Here is a 15,023-nt window from a genome sequence, read left to right on the forward strand (position 1 = left end):
CATATCCTTGCGGAGCGGCCCTCATGCCTCTATCTATGTATTGATCCAAATGCGCAGCTGCAACCAGCTTTTCCAAGTGTTGTCACAGTGGCATACAGTCCTCTATTTGGTGCCCCCTTTCTTCATTGAAGGTGCAGTGGTACCTTGAGTTGAAGCCCCTCTGTGTATCTCCCAATTTTGCTGGCCAACAGACGTATGGCTCACCTCGGATTTTACTGAGGATGCGATAAATTGGGATCTTAAAGATTGTGCTGATGCCGGTTCGTGCCTTCAACTTTCTCTTGGCATCTTCCTCTTCCTTGCGAGGAGCGTTATCTCGGTCATTCCCACGGCCTTTGTTTCTATCGTTGTGGTTTGAACCATGATGTTGTTCTCTAGCTCAGTTATTAGGGCAGTTATCCTCCTGCCCCACCAAGTGAACCTTTCCAGCCACATGTCTGTCCACCGCAACTGAATTTGCCTTTTCGGTTGTGGTGGCAGTGGCGGCATCATCCTTAACTCGGATGTGTTCGTTGATCTGTTGCATTAATGATTCCATGGTTGTGGGTTGGTGCATCGTGAGCGAGTCTCACAGTCTATGTCCGACTGGCAAGCCTCGCTTGTATTGGGCGATCGCCAGATTAGTGGGGCAATCTAGAATCTCGTTGTCAGTCTCCCAATACTTGGCGTTGTACGCCTTTAAAGAACTACCCGATTCAATCTTGATACCCAAGAAGTGATCGACCTTTTTAGGTGTTCTAGTGTTAGTTTTGAACCTAGTGACAAAGGCCTCCACTAGCTGTTGCCACCCCTCGATACTCCCCTCCGAGAGCCTTTCGAACCATTTCAAGCCTAGTTCTCCCAAACTTGCTGGGAATATAAGACACATCAAGGTGTCGTTGCGCCAGTGGCCAGCCATTACTTGTTGGTAATGACTAACGTACATGTACGGATCCGTCTTGCCGTCGTATAGCGTGAACTTAGGTTGGTGGAATTCGGTAGGGAGTGGTGTGCTCTCAATCTCTAGAGACAGTGGGATCGCGGTAAGTCTTGCCAACTCTTTGTTCATCGGTGCTGGAGTCACCACTCTAGGCGGCCACATGGCCATTTCCTCACTGCGACGGATTCTGGGACTCGCTTTTGCAATGTCGGCACACTTTGGGCCTCTCTACATCATGCTCATTCCTTCAAGACGTCCCTTAGGTCCCTTAAACGGACAAAGTGAGAGTATCTCGACATTGTCGATGGACGTGAGGGGCGATAGTTGTTGTCTCGCATGGAGGATCTTTCTACCGGTGGGTTGGAATCACCAACGCTGTAACTCCTGGTGATGGAGAGTGATTGAGTGCCTCATTGGTGCCGGTTGCCTGAGCAACAGGGTTAGGTACGCTCACTGTGGTTTCCCACTACATCCACACCCTTACCTTTGATCTGCCGTTTCAACGCCTCCATCTCAGCTGCCATCTTTCGTATAAGGGCGTCCTGGTCTCTAAGTTTTTGCTCCAGGTGTTGAGAGTGCAACTCTCCTCGTCGGCGACGTCCATCAGGACTTTATGAGAGGTCAGTGCTTCTCGCATGTTTGTCTCGCACATCTCTAGGTAGCCCTCTAGAGGAGGTCTCCAGGCCTGTCATAGATAGAATGGTGGAAGGGCCATCTCTCCTTCGGACCGACTCCGGTGTGATGCCATCGACGACGGATAGCGGTGTTTCGTTGATGTTTGCCATGGAAAACAGTTGAAAAAGGTTGGAGAACAAGGTTTGTCGGTCAATGACTTCCCACAGATGGCGCTAATTGTATGTGGAGGAAATATTTGTTGCTCTCTGTACTCCTTGAATCCAAGCCTCACGTAACATCGCTTAACTTGAGAACAGAAAAACGGTGAGCTGCCTGGCATTATGATGTCGGATAAACCCTCTGACGATCAAGTTAGCACACTTAGAGAAGAAAAGAGAAGGCAGAGCACTTTCTAGAGAGAAAGACTATTTCAAAAGTAGCTTACCTCTAACGGTTACATGTTCCTCCTTTTCATGGCTGGCCATGCAGCCTCAGAGATTGTGGACGCACTACCTCTATTGTCCTTCTTTGGACAGGCGACTATGCTCCCCTCTACATTTTTTACACATGTAGAGACCAAAACCCCCAAACCGTGTTTGTCGCACCCCCAAACAGTATTGACGGATACCAGGAATGGATTCCCCTTTTCTTATCATTGGCCCACGTGGAATATCAAACTGAGCTATTACTTGGTGAACCATAAACATTATGATGGATAGCTATTACTGAGCAAAACCAAACCAGTCCATCAGAACCGACCAAATGCGGGGCATGTCGTTCGGCATCTCGGCCTCACACAGCAATCTCATGGGTCATCTCAGTTCCCACATCAGTCCGAATCGTCCATATCTCGGCCCAACGCATCTGTGCAGACCTAACCAAGTATCCAGTTTTGTGTGATCCTAACTCGGCTAAACACCTGCATGCCTCCATAATCCGGGCAACCCTTAGCCTGGCCCAACGTAATGGGCTAAAGCACTATGTTGGTGCGGTTCGGCTAGGCGCAGCGTCTTCGGCCCTCACATGGCCTAACACCATATTTTGTGCTCCCATATCTCGGCCCACTTGTTCGGCACAAATCTCCCTCTCACTGAACATAACAGAATAAATTAAAAACTAAAACAGTCCCCAAATCAAAGAACATGCCTTCAAATCATGAAATATAGGGTCTCACATACATGCATACACACATATATAACTTACAAATCTACAAGAAAGCACACACATGCATGTATACATATAAATGTGTGCTTGTTTACATATTGGATTGTCGAATGATAATGATTACCTCTAAGTTTCTGGGAACTTATATAGCTTTTTACATGAAAATTAACATATGAAAGTTCACTTTTAGAGCTCAGATATAAATTACAAGTACATATATATATATAGGTAAAGATTTATACCTTTTTGATGTGAGAGAATAGAGCACCGTAGAAAGAAAGAGAGAGAGAGAACCACCTAATTAAGGAAGAAACAAAGGATAGAGAGAAAAAAAGAAGAAAAGAAGAAGAAGGTATGTTTATGAAACATAACCCCCAAAATTACTACGTATTTATAAAAAATAGACCCCCAAAAAGATATTATCATATTTACCTCGTTGTCCATGAAATTTGGCATCGGTATTAGTTAGCATTAGAGCACATGATCTTGCTTTTTTAATATCATATTTTTATCAAAATTTTACTTCAGTCCGTTTACTTTAATCCTTTTGTTAGTTTTTGAAACACAATTATATGATTGGATCCAATTATAATTTAACTTGAAATCTAATGAGTTGATTGGAACTACTGAAATATTAAAAAATTTAGTGAGAATAAATATGAAGTATAAAGGGAATTTTATCAGAAAGTCCTATATGGATGAATTGTGTTCTGTTTGGTCCCGCTGATTCTTTGATTGACTGGAAAGTCCTATTTAGGGGGGGATTGCCTACTGGTAAATCCTTTTTTAAATGTTGATGAGTGCTTAAGGGACGAATATACCCTCACGTATTTGGTGGGTTGTTCTATTTATATTGGGTATGTGTAATCCCAAGTTTTGTGGGGTGGGATTGTTGAAGATTCGTGTATGAAGTTTTCCAAGTGGGGTTTACCTTTTTGAGTTCATTTTGTTCTGTGTGGCAACCAAAAACTACTGCAATTAACATCACCACCAGCGACTTCACACAAGTATGTACCGAATCTTGTATTATACGATTTTCCCCCATCATTCCCACAAATCACACACCAGTTCGGAAATCGTTTTCAATGCCGCTTGTGGGACGAGATGGGGAAACCCCATTCATTGCCCAATGGGATGATAGCAAAAACACACCAGTTCACAAATCGTTTTTCAATTGTATTCATATTGTACAAATTTCGTTTTGTACTGATGGATCATTTTCTTTTGTTTAACTCTGCGTGCTTGTTTAATTGTGCAGATGGACGCCTTCGTGATGCTGCTATGTTGTTACCAGTCTACAAATGTTGCATACAGTTTGAAACCATCACACACCTTTGCCGAATTTGTGGATTATGTTTGTTCGAAGTTCGACGGGCTCATACCAAGATCAATTCTGTTGTTCTACAAGATCTCGGGCTATAATAACTTCTCATTGCAGAACGATGTTGACATGCAGAATATGATTTGCCTTGCCCGTTCGTTCGGCTTGCAGTTAGTTAACGTGCTCATCGAAAAATAACACGTGGAAGGGAACAGTAATCTTGACAGTGATTCGGTGTAGACTCACACCATCACCAAACCTGTGGGAAGACTACTAAATGAGGTTGAAAAGGAAGACGAAATCAACCTACTACAATCATTTTGTCCACACAAAGAGAAAATCTTCCTTTCCGCTCTATCGGCTAATGGATTTACCCATATTGGATAGCACTTCGAAGGCAGTGCTTTAGAATTTCGCAATATCTTACGAAAATATGACATCAAATATGGGTTCCATATCAAGTTTGTTAAAAATGACTCTATCCGGGTAACGGCTGTTTGTGCTATGAACGAATCAAAGGGATGCACGTGGGCTGTACACGCAAGGAAATTGGAAGCCAACGGATTCTTCTACCTTCGCAAATGGAATAGTGAACAAAATTGCGGCGTCCCTATCCGTACATCCACACACCCACTTGTCGGTTCTGATCTTGTCGTAGACATTATAGCCGAATGTGTGCGGGGTAGGCCACTTAATCGTCCAACCAAAGTTATATTAGACTTGAAACAAGACTATGGCCTGGACATCACTTATTATGTGGCGTGGCTAGGGGTCGAAAAAGCAAGAGAAGAACTGTTTGGTGCTCACTCTATTTCGTTTGACCAGTTGCGTTGGTACAATAACGCAGCAACGGAACACAACCCCAGTACCTATATCAATATTGAATACGATGACCACACCCACCAATTCACACGCTACTTTATATCATTCAAAGCATGCATCAACGGGTTCACCCATTGACATCCACTGCTATTCCTTGACGCCACGTTCCTTTAAGGTTGCTACAAAGGGTTCTTACTTGCTGCGACTGTGAAAGACGGTAACCAAGGTCAGTTCATTCAACTTCTACAACGTCAAAGCAATATTCACACCCAACCAAATTTATCAAATGCATACTATCCATTATTGTCATTCACCCACACTGCCCATATTTGCACACCCTAACATGTTCACATACCACTAACAACCCCAAACTCTGTTCGGCTTTGCAGGTTTATTCCCCTTAGCTTATGCGATCGTGGACTCCGAGAACACCTCCAACTGGACTTGGTTTCTTCACCATCTCGCCTAGGTGGTGCATGGTGACAGACCCCCACATTCATATCTGACCAAAATCTCGAATTGCTTGAAGCAATGCCCACCGTATTCCCGAATGCACAACATGCTTTCTATCACCAACATTTGCAACGGAATCTAAGGGACATGCTGCGTTACACGAACAGTATGCATCGGGCTAGTTTAGTAAGCAAATTACGACATTGTGCGTATGCGCCAACTGTTACTACATTCAATCATAAAGTTGAACAATTCCATAAATCAGGCCGAACAGTAGCATCGGAATTCCTAGCAAATGCACATCCTCATCATTGGACAAATGTATTTTTCCAGTACGTTCCACATGTGCTTATAGAAATTCACATGTACACCACATATTGACGTAATGGTCAATTTTTTTTCCTAACATGTGCAACCCATTTTCAGGGGGAGGCGTTACGGTGAGATGTGTTCAAATGTTGTGGAATCATTCAACTCATGGGTTCGTGAAGCGCGGAACTTCCCAATCACTAAAATGGTTAACAGCATCAGAGCCAAATTAATGCGATAAATGGCAAAACGTAGAGTTGCATCCCAAACATGAACTGGCATAATATGTCCCAAAATGGAGTCCTGTCTTGAAAAAGCATTCAACGAGGGGAGGTCATGGAAAGTGAGCCAATCAAATGCTGACGTTTACAAGGTGCACTTTTTCCCGTCAGTCATGGTTGATATCGAACACCACACGTGTTCATTTTTCAAATGGCAGCTCAATGGGTTTCCATGCGCGCATGCAACAGTCGCCGTTAGGAAAAGTGGTCGGGATTTGAACACATTGGTCGAACCATACTTCCACGTGTCTGCATACCGTTCAACTTACACCGCTAGTATTTATCCAATTCTAACTGTCGAGCAACTGCCATTCAACCCACATGACTTCACCATCAACCCTCCCTTTGTGAAACGTCCACCCGGTAAGCCAAAGAAAAAACGATTCCTATTAAGGGGAGAGCTTGTACAGCAAATCAGATGCGGCAGATGTGGACGCATGGGGAATCACAACAGGAAAACATGCAAAGAACCCATTTAGCCACGCCACCATAATCAGACACATCTTCACGAATCCCGTAGCTAGTAAAATGTGTTATAAAAGTGCTAAATAAATTTCTTATTATGCCCGTTTGTCGCTTGGAAGAAATACATTTATATGTTTCCTTTCTAATAATCATGTGCGCAGACACACGTCCTTGTTTTTCAACAATTTCTATCAATGTTACACTTAGTTATTAATATCGGGTTTCCTTCAAATAATACAGCAAACTCAGTTATAAATACCTGCATTCCATCAACTAATACAATAAGTTTATTCACCACAAAGTACTTGGTAGCACCGTTATACACTTACCATACATGCTTGGCATTAATGCGGCAATGTTAATCGATCCCTACCATGCACATGACAATGCGTTAACATAATATAACAGCACCCCATCGTCACACACTAAGATGCACAAATAATGCGTCCCCCTATATGTTTTCCATTCACATTTCATCCCACCATTAATGACGGAATCCCTTCACCACACGGATTCAGATACACGTAAACAAACCAAAAAATAACAAACACCCAACCGTAACCCACAACGTGGCATAGTTGTCATGCTCGGTGATATAAACAATTATTCTTCCACACCCTAACCACGAGGGACAACAATGACAACACAAGCTTATCACTATTTGTTGGTCCATTTTACCGTTGTAGGCCCCTACTACTACACAATATGTTAACATCAACACACATACAATCCCCATGCAACAACCATTTGCACACTAACATCAATACTGAACAAACTACATTGGTGGTCCACCAAAGTACAAAACGACCTATCACTGAAACATCAATCTCATTGTCCCATATCATTACTTCCAACAACGCATTCACATCATTATCGGCATATGCAAAACAAAGACAACTTAACCTTCAACAATACATGGACGTCACAAAAAACAAATGAGCAAAACATTACGTTCACTACACATACACACTTCAACATAAACAACACCTTTTCATTATGTATGAAAAAAACCATCCATACCATTATCTAACACCAAACATCAACTGCAACTGACAAAACATATAAACACTTCAAAAATAAGAAATTATAGTACTTAATTGACTAAACAATGTGACTTCTTTCAAACCTACTAACCTAAATTTACCATTTAAACTTTTCATTGTCCATAGAAACTGAATACAAATTAAACTACCATCACCCCACCAGTCTCCCCACGTTGCTCGCTACCCCATGCACAGGATCATTTACAAACATCTTCACCATGTTCGCTCATAACACACTGCAGTTCCTACCTTCCAATGAGCATCCCACCTCCACATGGTTGACATATTGTCTCATTACTGCACACACGATTATCACACAGTCCATGCTACAACAACAAATACAAAGCAACTTTGTTACCAACACAGATCTGACATACCCCACACCTTTATAAGTTTTCAAAAACAATTATATTCCACTTACATTTTCGACCGTTGCTGGGGACTGATTCCATCGCCATGTCAAAATCTTGTGTACCAACCAACTATTCTAATCCATGCGCCGCCATCGATTGCCGCTGCACGTCCGTCACAACATTTTTCTACAAAACAATAACGAATCCAGATGGAATACATCACATGCAAGTCAATTTACACGACAATCTGTACAAATTTGAAACAACTCAAATCATCTTACCAGTTTGACCGCCTCAACATAATGTGAACCCCCGGCATCGGACCTATTATGCATCGAATTATAGTGCTTCCAACTTCTGTCCTCAGTGTCGTAAACCACTAACGTCTAATGACCAACGTGACATTGTGGGAAATGCATGTAACGTGCACCCTTACCAGCATTCAGATTTGCCATCAAATAATTGAACCTCGCTTCCACGTTGTCCCCTTTCAGCACGTCCTGCGAACATTGACCACCAACAAACAAAAAACAAATTACATTACCTACAAGCCATGCGGAAAACAGTCGAACACGTTCCACTAAAAAAATAACATACCCAGCATATGCGGCGGAAAAAACAAGAGTTCTTCGGGAAATCTTTTCCCACATTCAACCTATCCTGCTCATCCGACAGCACCTCTGTAAAAGCGTCAATAACCTGCCAACAAACATGGACACAAACCAAACAAGACAAACACTTACACCTTCCCATAAGTACAACACGTAAACTGTAATAACCCGACCATCGTATGTGATTCTGCTATACTTTAGTCTTTATTCTGTACTTTCAAATGTTTAATGTGAAACCGTATGAGAAATTAAGTTTAAGTATATATATGTCTTATGAATCGAACCTGTATCTGTTTAATAAGGAAAAGCATCTGTTGCAATTATAATGTTAAATTAGAAATTGGAAGCCCTGGAGGCTTAATTATCGGCAATTGATTTTATAATGACGATTAGCGTAATTTTTAGGTAATATTAAGCATGTTTACGAAATTTCAATTTCGGAATGATTAAACGAATGATTTTTGTCCTATTATGTCTATCAATGCATTCTTGCCTATAACCACTTGATTTGGGAAAAACCCATTTCGTAAATATCTCCTGGAGAGGCTAGGAGATTAAGGAAAGAAGGAGAAAAGGGGAAAGCTCAACAAGGAAGTGATTTGGGTTAAAATTAGAGGTTAGAGAAATTGAAGCTTAAGGTAAGTGTAATTCCCTTAACTCAACCCTCTTCCTCTGTTTGGAGTAGGAATTCCTTGATGTTGTGTGTCTTTGAGTTGTAAGGGTTGTAAGGGAAATTTTGTGTGTTTGTGATGAAAAATTGATATGATCAATCTATCATTTGATTATTTTGTTCCTTGATTTATCATGTTTGAATCCAAGTATAGAAATATATGGCTATATGGATATATATCTACATATGTGAGTTTAAAGTTTAAAGTAGTTATGAGTTTAAAGTTTTGATGAATCAAATTGAGTTGTGAAGTTAAGATCTAGATTGTTGTGTATTTATGCCTTCTAAATACATGAATTTGAACCATAGTTTAGTAATCAAAGGACCTACTTTGAACCTTGTTGTTGTTCACCAAAACTTGGCTTTTTGTACAAATTTTGGACTGCCAAATAGGGGCTTGGCCGCACATGCGGAGGCCATGGCCGCACGTGCAGAGAAGAGGGAAAAATCTGGGTTTACATACTGTCTACGGCCGCTTGTGCAGAGGAGGGGGACCGCACATACGGTCCATGTCCGCTCGTGCGGAGGGGGCTGCCGCACGTGCGGCCCAGGTCGGAAAGAATACCTACTCTGTTTTGTGTGCTCGACCCTCTATTATTTTTACAATATTTTTGATGATCTTTCGATGGTTGTAAACTCATTTGAAGCGTAATGACTCAAGAATTATTTTAACAAGGAAGAAGAAAGCTAATTTGTGAACTTTAAATGTGTACAGAACATACTCCGGGAGGGACTAGCACGTCATCACAATGCTGTGAGTAATAGTACTTCGATGCACCTTTAACCGTTCATAATTATCATTATTGACGTTATGATTTTCGTCGTAAGAATTATGTTGACATGTATGCTATGTATGCTATGTGAGAAACATTGTGAAATTATGGAAACATCAAAAGAGGTTGTGAAGTTATGTATGCCATGTGAGAAACATTGTGAAATTATGGAAACATCAAAAGAGTTTTCAAAGTTATAAACCTATGTGGCCAAGGGCCAATTGTGAAATATGAAATGATGAGACCGAGGGCCAACTTGTGAAGTAAGAATCTGTAACTTGGGAAACTATGAATCTCAGAGGCCGGGGGCCAATTTGTGAAGTTGTGCATATAAGTTGTGAAACTAAAAAGCCAAGGGCTAATTTGTGAATGTGTGAACTCTTCAGGCCAAGTGCCAAACTGTGAAGTTGTGAACCGACAACATTGTTCTGTTTGCCCGAACGGAATCAGACTACTACATGATTTCTGTATTGCTACACTTTTATGTGTGTTACATTTTTAATTAAGTAACTGATGCATTTAAGTACTATTGTTCACTGAGCCTGGCTCACTCTATGTTATGTCTATTTCTGTAGGTAACCAACCAGGAGGTCGGTCCTAAGCCCGGCGATGTCAGCCTAAGCGTAGACAGGCACTGGGTCAAAGCCTTACATTTTTTGTGGTATTTTGTTAAGTTATGACTTGCATCTTAGTTATTGGCTTAGATTGAGATGTACATAATGTTTTGTTATACGCCCAACCATGGGGCAGGTTCTGTATATGTATATGTTTATAACTAACTCTCACATATGTAGCTCTTTATGTCTATTCGTTTTATACTACATCTGTGATCCTGGCATGGTAATAGTAGCTCAATGGAAGTCATACTTTCTCATAAATTGTCCTATGATATCAATGCTTCCATACAGGCCCCTAAATTATGTATATATATATATATATATATTAGGTTAAGTGACTAGTACTACGTAGGTCATGCCCAAACTTTTAGGGGCGAGTTAGGGGCGTGACAAGTGTCAGAGCACGAGTTGCTATCTCACACACGGATCCATTGAACTTAGGGTGTCTAGAAAATCTTTAGGCATCTTGCATGACATCTTGAAAGTATATGAAAGAGCGATGGCAACGTTAAGTGTACTCTGATAATGCTAACAACTTTGAATTATGTTTCTTGTATATAATTGATTGTTGTGTAGGAAATGGTGAGAACAAGGACAGAAGATGCGGAAGATGCTACTTCTGCATGGTTGGATAGGATGGAGAGAATGATTATGGAAATGACGGAGACCCAACGACAACAACCACAACAGCAGCAACAGCCACTAGAATAACCGCCACCACCACCGGTACCTCCACCGGCAGTACCAGATTTTCATGCTGAAGACCAAACCATCACCCTTACTAAGGAGTTTAAAAAGATGAAACCGCCAGTCTTCAAAGGAGGCATAGAACCAATGAAAGCTGAAGCATGGGTGTTGGGAATCGAGAAACTATTCGAAGTTTTCCCTTGTACAGAAGCTCAAAAAGTGCAATTGGCTGCTTTCACTCTGGAGGATGAGGCGCGGAGCTGGTGGATGCTCACAAGGACCATACACCCAGGATTAACATGGGATAGATTTCTAGAATTGTTCTACGACAAGTATTTTCCCCAAAGCATGCGAGATAAGAAGGTGACTGAATTTGAAACTCTCAAACAAGGGAACAAGACTGTTGCTGAATATGAAGCCCAATTTGCAGAACTAGCTTGGTTTGCGCCTCAGATGGTGGATACGGATTATAAGAAGGCACGAAAATTTGAAGGGGGCTTACGGGGTGCTATCCTAGACCGGGTCAATATGTTAAAGCTACCTACTTATGTCGATGTGCTAGAAAGGGCCGTTATAGTAGAAAGGAATCTTGATGCTCAGAATCGAATTTCTGAGTGGAAAGGGAAGAGGCAGAATAATCAATGGTCAAAAGGATCAGTTACCCCACCAAACAAGAAGCAGAATTCAGGGAACTTCAGCATCACCACCCCTACCCACAACTCCACTCCAGTGTGTCCAGATTGTGGGAGGCAACATCGAGGGACTTGCCACTGGAAGACTGGAGCTTGCTTTAAATGTGGCAAAACGGGTCATCTGGTAAGGGCTTGCCCGCAATGGACTCAATAAAAGGGTAATAGGACTGCTACAAGTTCCGTGGGGTCTACACCAACCCCCAACACGAAGGCAACTGCTAAACCTACTAATAATAAGGATACTGCAAGGCAAGGTAGGGTGTTCGCATTGGTTCCAGATGATGTACAAAATGCGACGACGGTGGTGTCAGGTACATTTATTGTTTATGGTCATTCCGCGCATGTATTGTTTGATTCTGGCTCCACCCACTCTTTTGTGTCGAAACTATTCGCTCCTAAGTTAGATAAAACTGAAGAAAACTTGTCTTATATGTTGTGTGTGTCTTCCCCTTTAGGAGACTCTATGATCTGTGCTTCGGTATATGTAGCTTATGAACTTCAACTTGGGGATATTCGTGTGTATGCTAACCTGTTACCTCTTGACATGACCTCTTTTGATGTTATTCTGGGAAGGGATTGGCTGAGTGATTATGGTGCGACTATAAACTTCTTGACTAAGCAAATCAATTTCCATCCTCCGGGGCAACCAAAGTCTATTATTCATGGGCGGGAAGTGACTTCGCCACCTTATCTGATTTCTGCCGTGAAGGCTTGTAAGTTAATGCAGAAAGGATGTCAGGGGTATTTATGTAGTGTTTTGGAGGAACAAGTGTTGAATGGGGGTATTGATGTGATTCCAGTGGTCCATGAATTTCAGGATGTTTTTCCCAAAGAATTGCCAGGGCAGTTGATAGACCGCGAAATTGAGTTTATAATTGAAGTAGCACCAGGAACCCAACCCATCTCTAAGACGCCGTATAGGATGTCCCCAGCTGAAATGAAAGAGTTAAAGATTCAATTACAAGATTTGCTTGATAAGGGATTCATCCGACCGAGTATATCTCCTTGGGGTGCGCCAGTTTTATTTGTGAAAAAGAAGGACGGAACACTTCGGCTACGTATTGACTATAGGGAAGTTAGTAAGGTAACAATAAAAAACAAGTACCCCTTACCACGGATTGACGATTTATTTGACCAACTACAAGGGGCACAAGTTTTCTCAAAAAATTGATCTACGATCTGGATACCATCAATTGAAGGTCAAAGCTGATAATGTGGAGAAGACAGCTTTTTGAACCCGGTACTGCCATTATGAGTTTCTAGTCATGCCTTTTGGAGTTACTAATGCACCGGCAGCATTTATGGATCTAATGAATCGCGTCTTTAAACCTTACCTGGATGAGTTTGTGGTGGTCTTTATTGATGATATTCTTATATATTCAAAGAGTGCAGAGGCTCACGAGGATCATCTTCGCCTAATCCTTCAAACACTCCGGGAGAAGAAATTATATGCAAAGTTAAAGAAATGTGAATTCTGGCTACAAGAGGTGGCATTTCTGGGGCATGTAGTAACAAAGGAAGGAGTCTTTGTTGATCCGCATAAAATTGAGGCGATTGTGAATTGGCCAACTCCTACCAATGTCACTGAGGTGCGTAGTTTCATGGGATTAGCTGGCTATTACAGGAGGTTTGTTCAGAATTTCTCCAAAATCGCTGTGCCGTTTACACAATTGACTCGAAAGGGAGTTGCATTTGAGTGGTCAGAAGAGCGGGAGTCTGCTTTCCAAGGTCTGAAAACAAAGTTGACTACAACACCAGTTCTGGCCTTACCATCTGGTACCGAAGGATTTGTAATTTACAGTGATGCATCGCATAAAGGGCTTGGTTGTGTACTTATGCAAAATGGAAGGGTTATCGCTTATGCCTCTCGACAATTGAAACCCCACGAGAAAAATTATCCCACACACGACCTTGAGCTAGCAGTAGTAGTTTTTGCTTTGAAGATATGACGACACTATCTCTATGTCACAACTTGTGAAGTCTATACCGACCACAAAAGTCTCAAATATCTTTTTACCCAGAAGGAGTTGAATTTGCGACAGCGGCGATGGTTGGAGTTGCTTAAGGATTATGATTTGCAGATCCATTACCATCCTGGTAAAGCCAACACGGTCGCGGATGCACTTAGTCAGAAAAATAGGGGTGATTTGGCAAATTTATTTACGGAACAAAAGGAGTTGGTGATTGAGTTAGATAAACTGAATGTGGAGTATGTGATACGTGGACATGAGGTCATAATGGCAGCAGTAATGGCTCAACCGACCTTACTTGAAGAGATCAAGTTGCATCAAATGGAGGATGATACTTTAAGGAAGATATGTGATGAGTTAGAGACAAAACCAAAACTGGGATTCAGTTTAATGGATTCGGTGCTCAAGTTTCAAAACAGAATATGTGTCTCTAATGTGTTGGAACTTAAGCGGGAATTGATGGAAGAAGCACATGCCTCAAAATTTTCAATACATCCGGGAAGTACTAAAATGTACCGGGATTTGAGACAAAATTTTTGGTGGCCAAGTATGAAAAAGGAGATCGCGGAATTCGTTTCTAAGTGTTTACAATGTCAGCAAGTAAAAACGGAACATCAAAGACCAGCAGGATTATTACAACCCCTTCCAATCCCGGAATGGAAGTGGGAACATTTAACCATGGATTTTGTTGTGGGGTTACCACGGACTCCTTAAGGCATGAATTCGATATGGGTCATTGTAGACCGGTTAACTAAGTCTGCTCACTTCTTACCAGTGAAGACTCAGTATAATGCGAATAAGCTTGCAGTACTTTATGTGAATGAAATTGTAAGGCTTCACGGCGTTCCGGTTTCAATTGTGTCGGATAGGGATCCCAAATTTGTTTCAAGATTTTGGCAAAGTCTGCAGGAAGCTATGGGTACAGAACTTAAATTCAGCACAGCTTTTCACCCTCAGACTGACGGTCAATCCGAGAGAACGATACAAACTTTAGAAGATATGCTTCGAATGTGTGTGCTAGATTTTCAAGACAGTTGGGAAACCCATCTACCGTTGGTAGAGTTTGCATACAACAATAGTTACCATTCGAGTATTGAGATGGCACCTTATGAAGCTTTATATGGGAGACCGTGTCGTTCCCCTGTATGTTGGACTGAAGTTGGGGATAGCTCTTTGCTAGGGCCTGAAATTGTGCAATTAACAGCGGAAAAGGTGAAAATTATTCGGGAAAGATTAAAAACGGCTCAAAGCAGACAGA

General features: G+C 41.7%; 2 protein-coding genes across 2 annotated transcripts; one reads left to right on the forward strand and one right to left on the reverse strand.

Annotated features, from left to right (window-relative positions):
- Positions 1 to 568: 568 nt before the first annotated feature.
- Positions 569 to 1,087, reverse strand: LOC114306462 (uncharacterized). The gene has a single exon (XM_028251698.2). The coding sequence runs from the start codon at positions 1,085 to 1,087 to the stop codon at positions 569 to 571; it is 519 nt and encodes a 172-aa protein (XP_028107499.2).
- Positions 1,088 to 11,214: 10,127 nt separating this feature from the next.
- LOC145802743 (uncharacterized) lies at positions 11,215 to 13,030 on the forward strand. Its single transcript, XM_082895511.1, has 3 exons — positions 11,215 to 11,919; positions 12,007 to 12,879; positions 12,995 to 13,030. Exons 1-3 carry the CDS (start codon positions 11,215 to 11,217, stop codon positions 13,028 to 13,030), a joined length of 1,614 nt encoding a protein of 537 aa, XP_082751637.1.
- The last annotated feature ends 1,993 nt before the right edge of the window (positions 13,031 to 15,023 follow it).

This window comes from Camellia sinensis, chromosome 11 (genome assembly GCF_055761805.1).
Source record: "Camellia sinensis isolate YWXY chromosome 11, ASM5576180v1, whole genome shotgun sequence".
In the NCBI taxonomy this organism is placed as follows: Eukaryota; Viridiplantae; Streptophyta; class Magnoliopsida; order Ericales; family Theaceae; genus Camellia; species Camellia sinensis.

What these genes read in the sequence shown, in the direction of transcription:
- LOC114306462 (XM_028251698.2), bottom strand. Translation starts at nt 1,087, where the DNA reads ATGGCCATGTGGCCGCCTAGAGTGGTGACTCCAGCACCGATGAACAAA.
- LOC145802743 (XM_082895511.1), top strand. Translation starts at nt 11,215, where the DNA reads ATGAAACCGCCAGTCTTCAAAGGAGGCATAGAACCAATGAAAGCTGAA. An exon ending in GTGGCAAAACGGGTCATCTG is followed by an intron (nt 11,920 to 12,006) that starts GTAAGGGCTTGC and finishes CCCAACACGAAG; the next exon opens with GCAACTGCTAAACCTACTAA. An exon ending in ACTATAGGGAAGTTAGTAAG is followed by an intron (nt 12,880 to 12,994) that starts GTAACAATAAAA and finishes CATCAATTGAAG; the next exon opens with GTCAAAGCTGATAATGTGGA.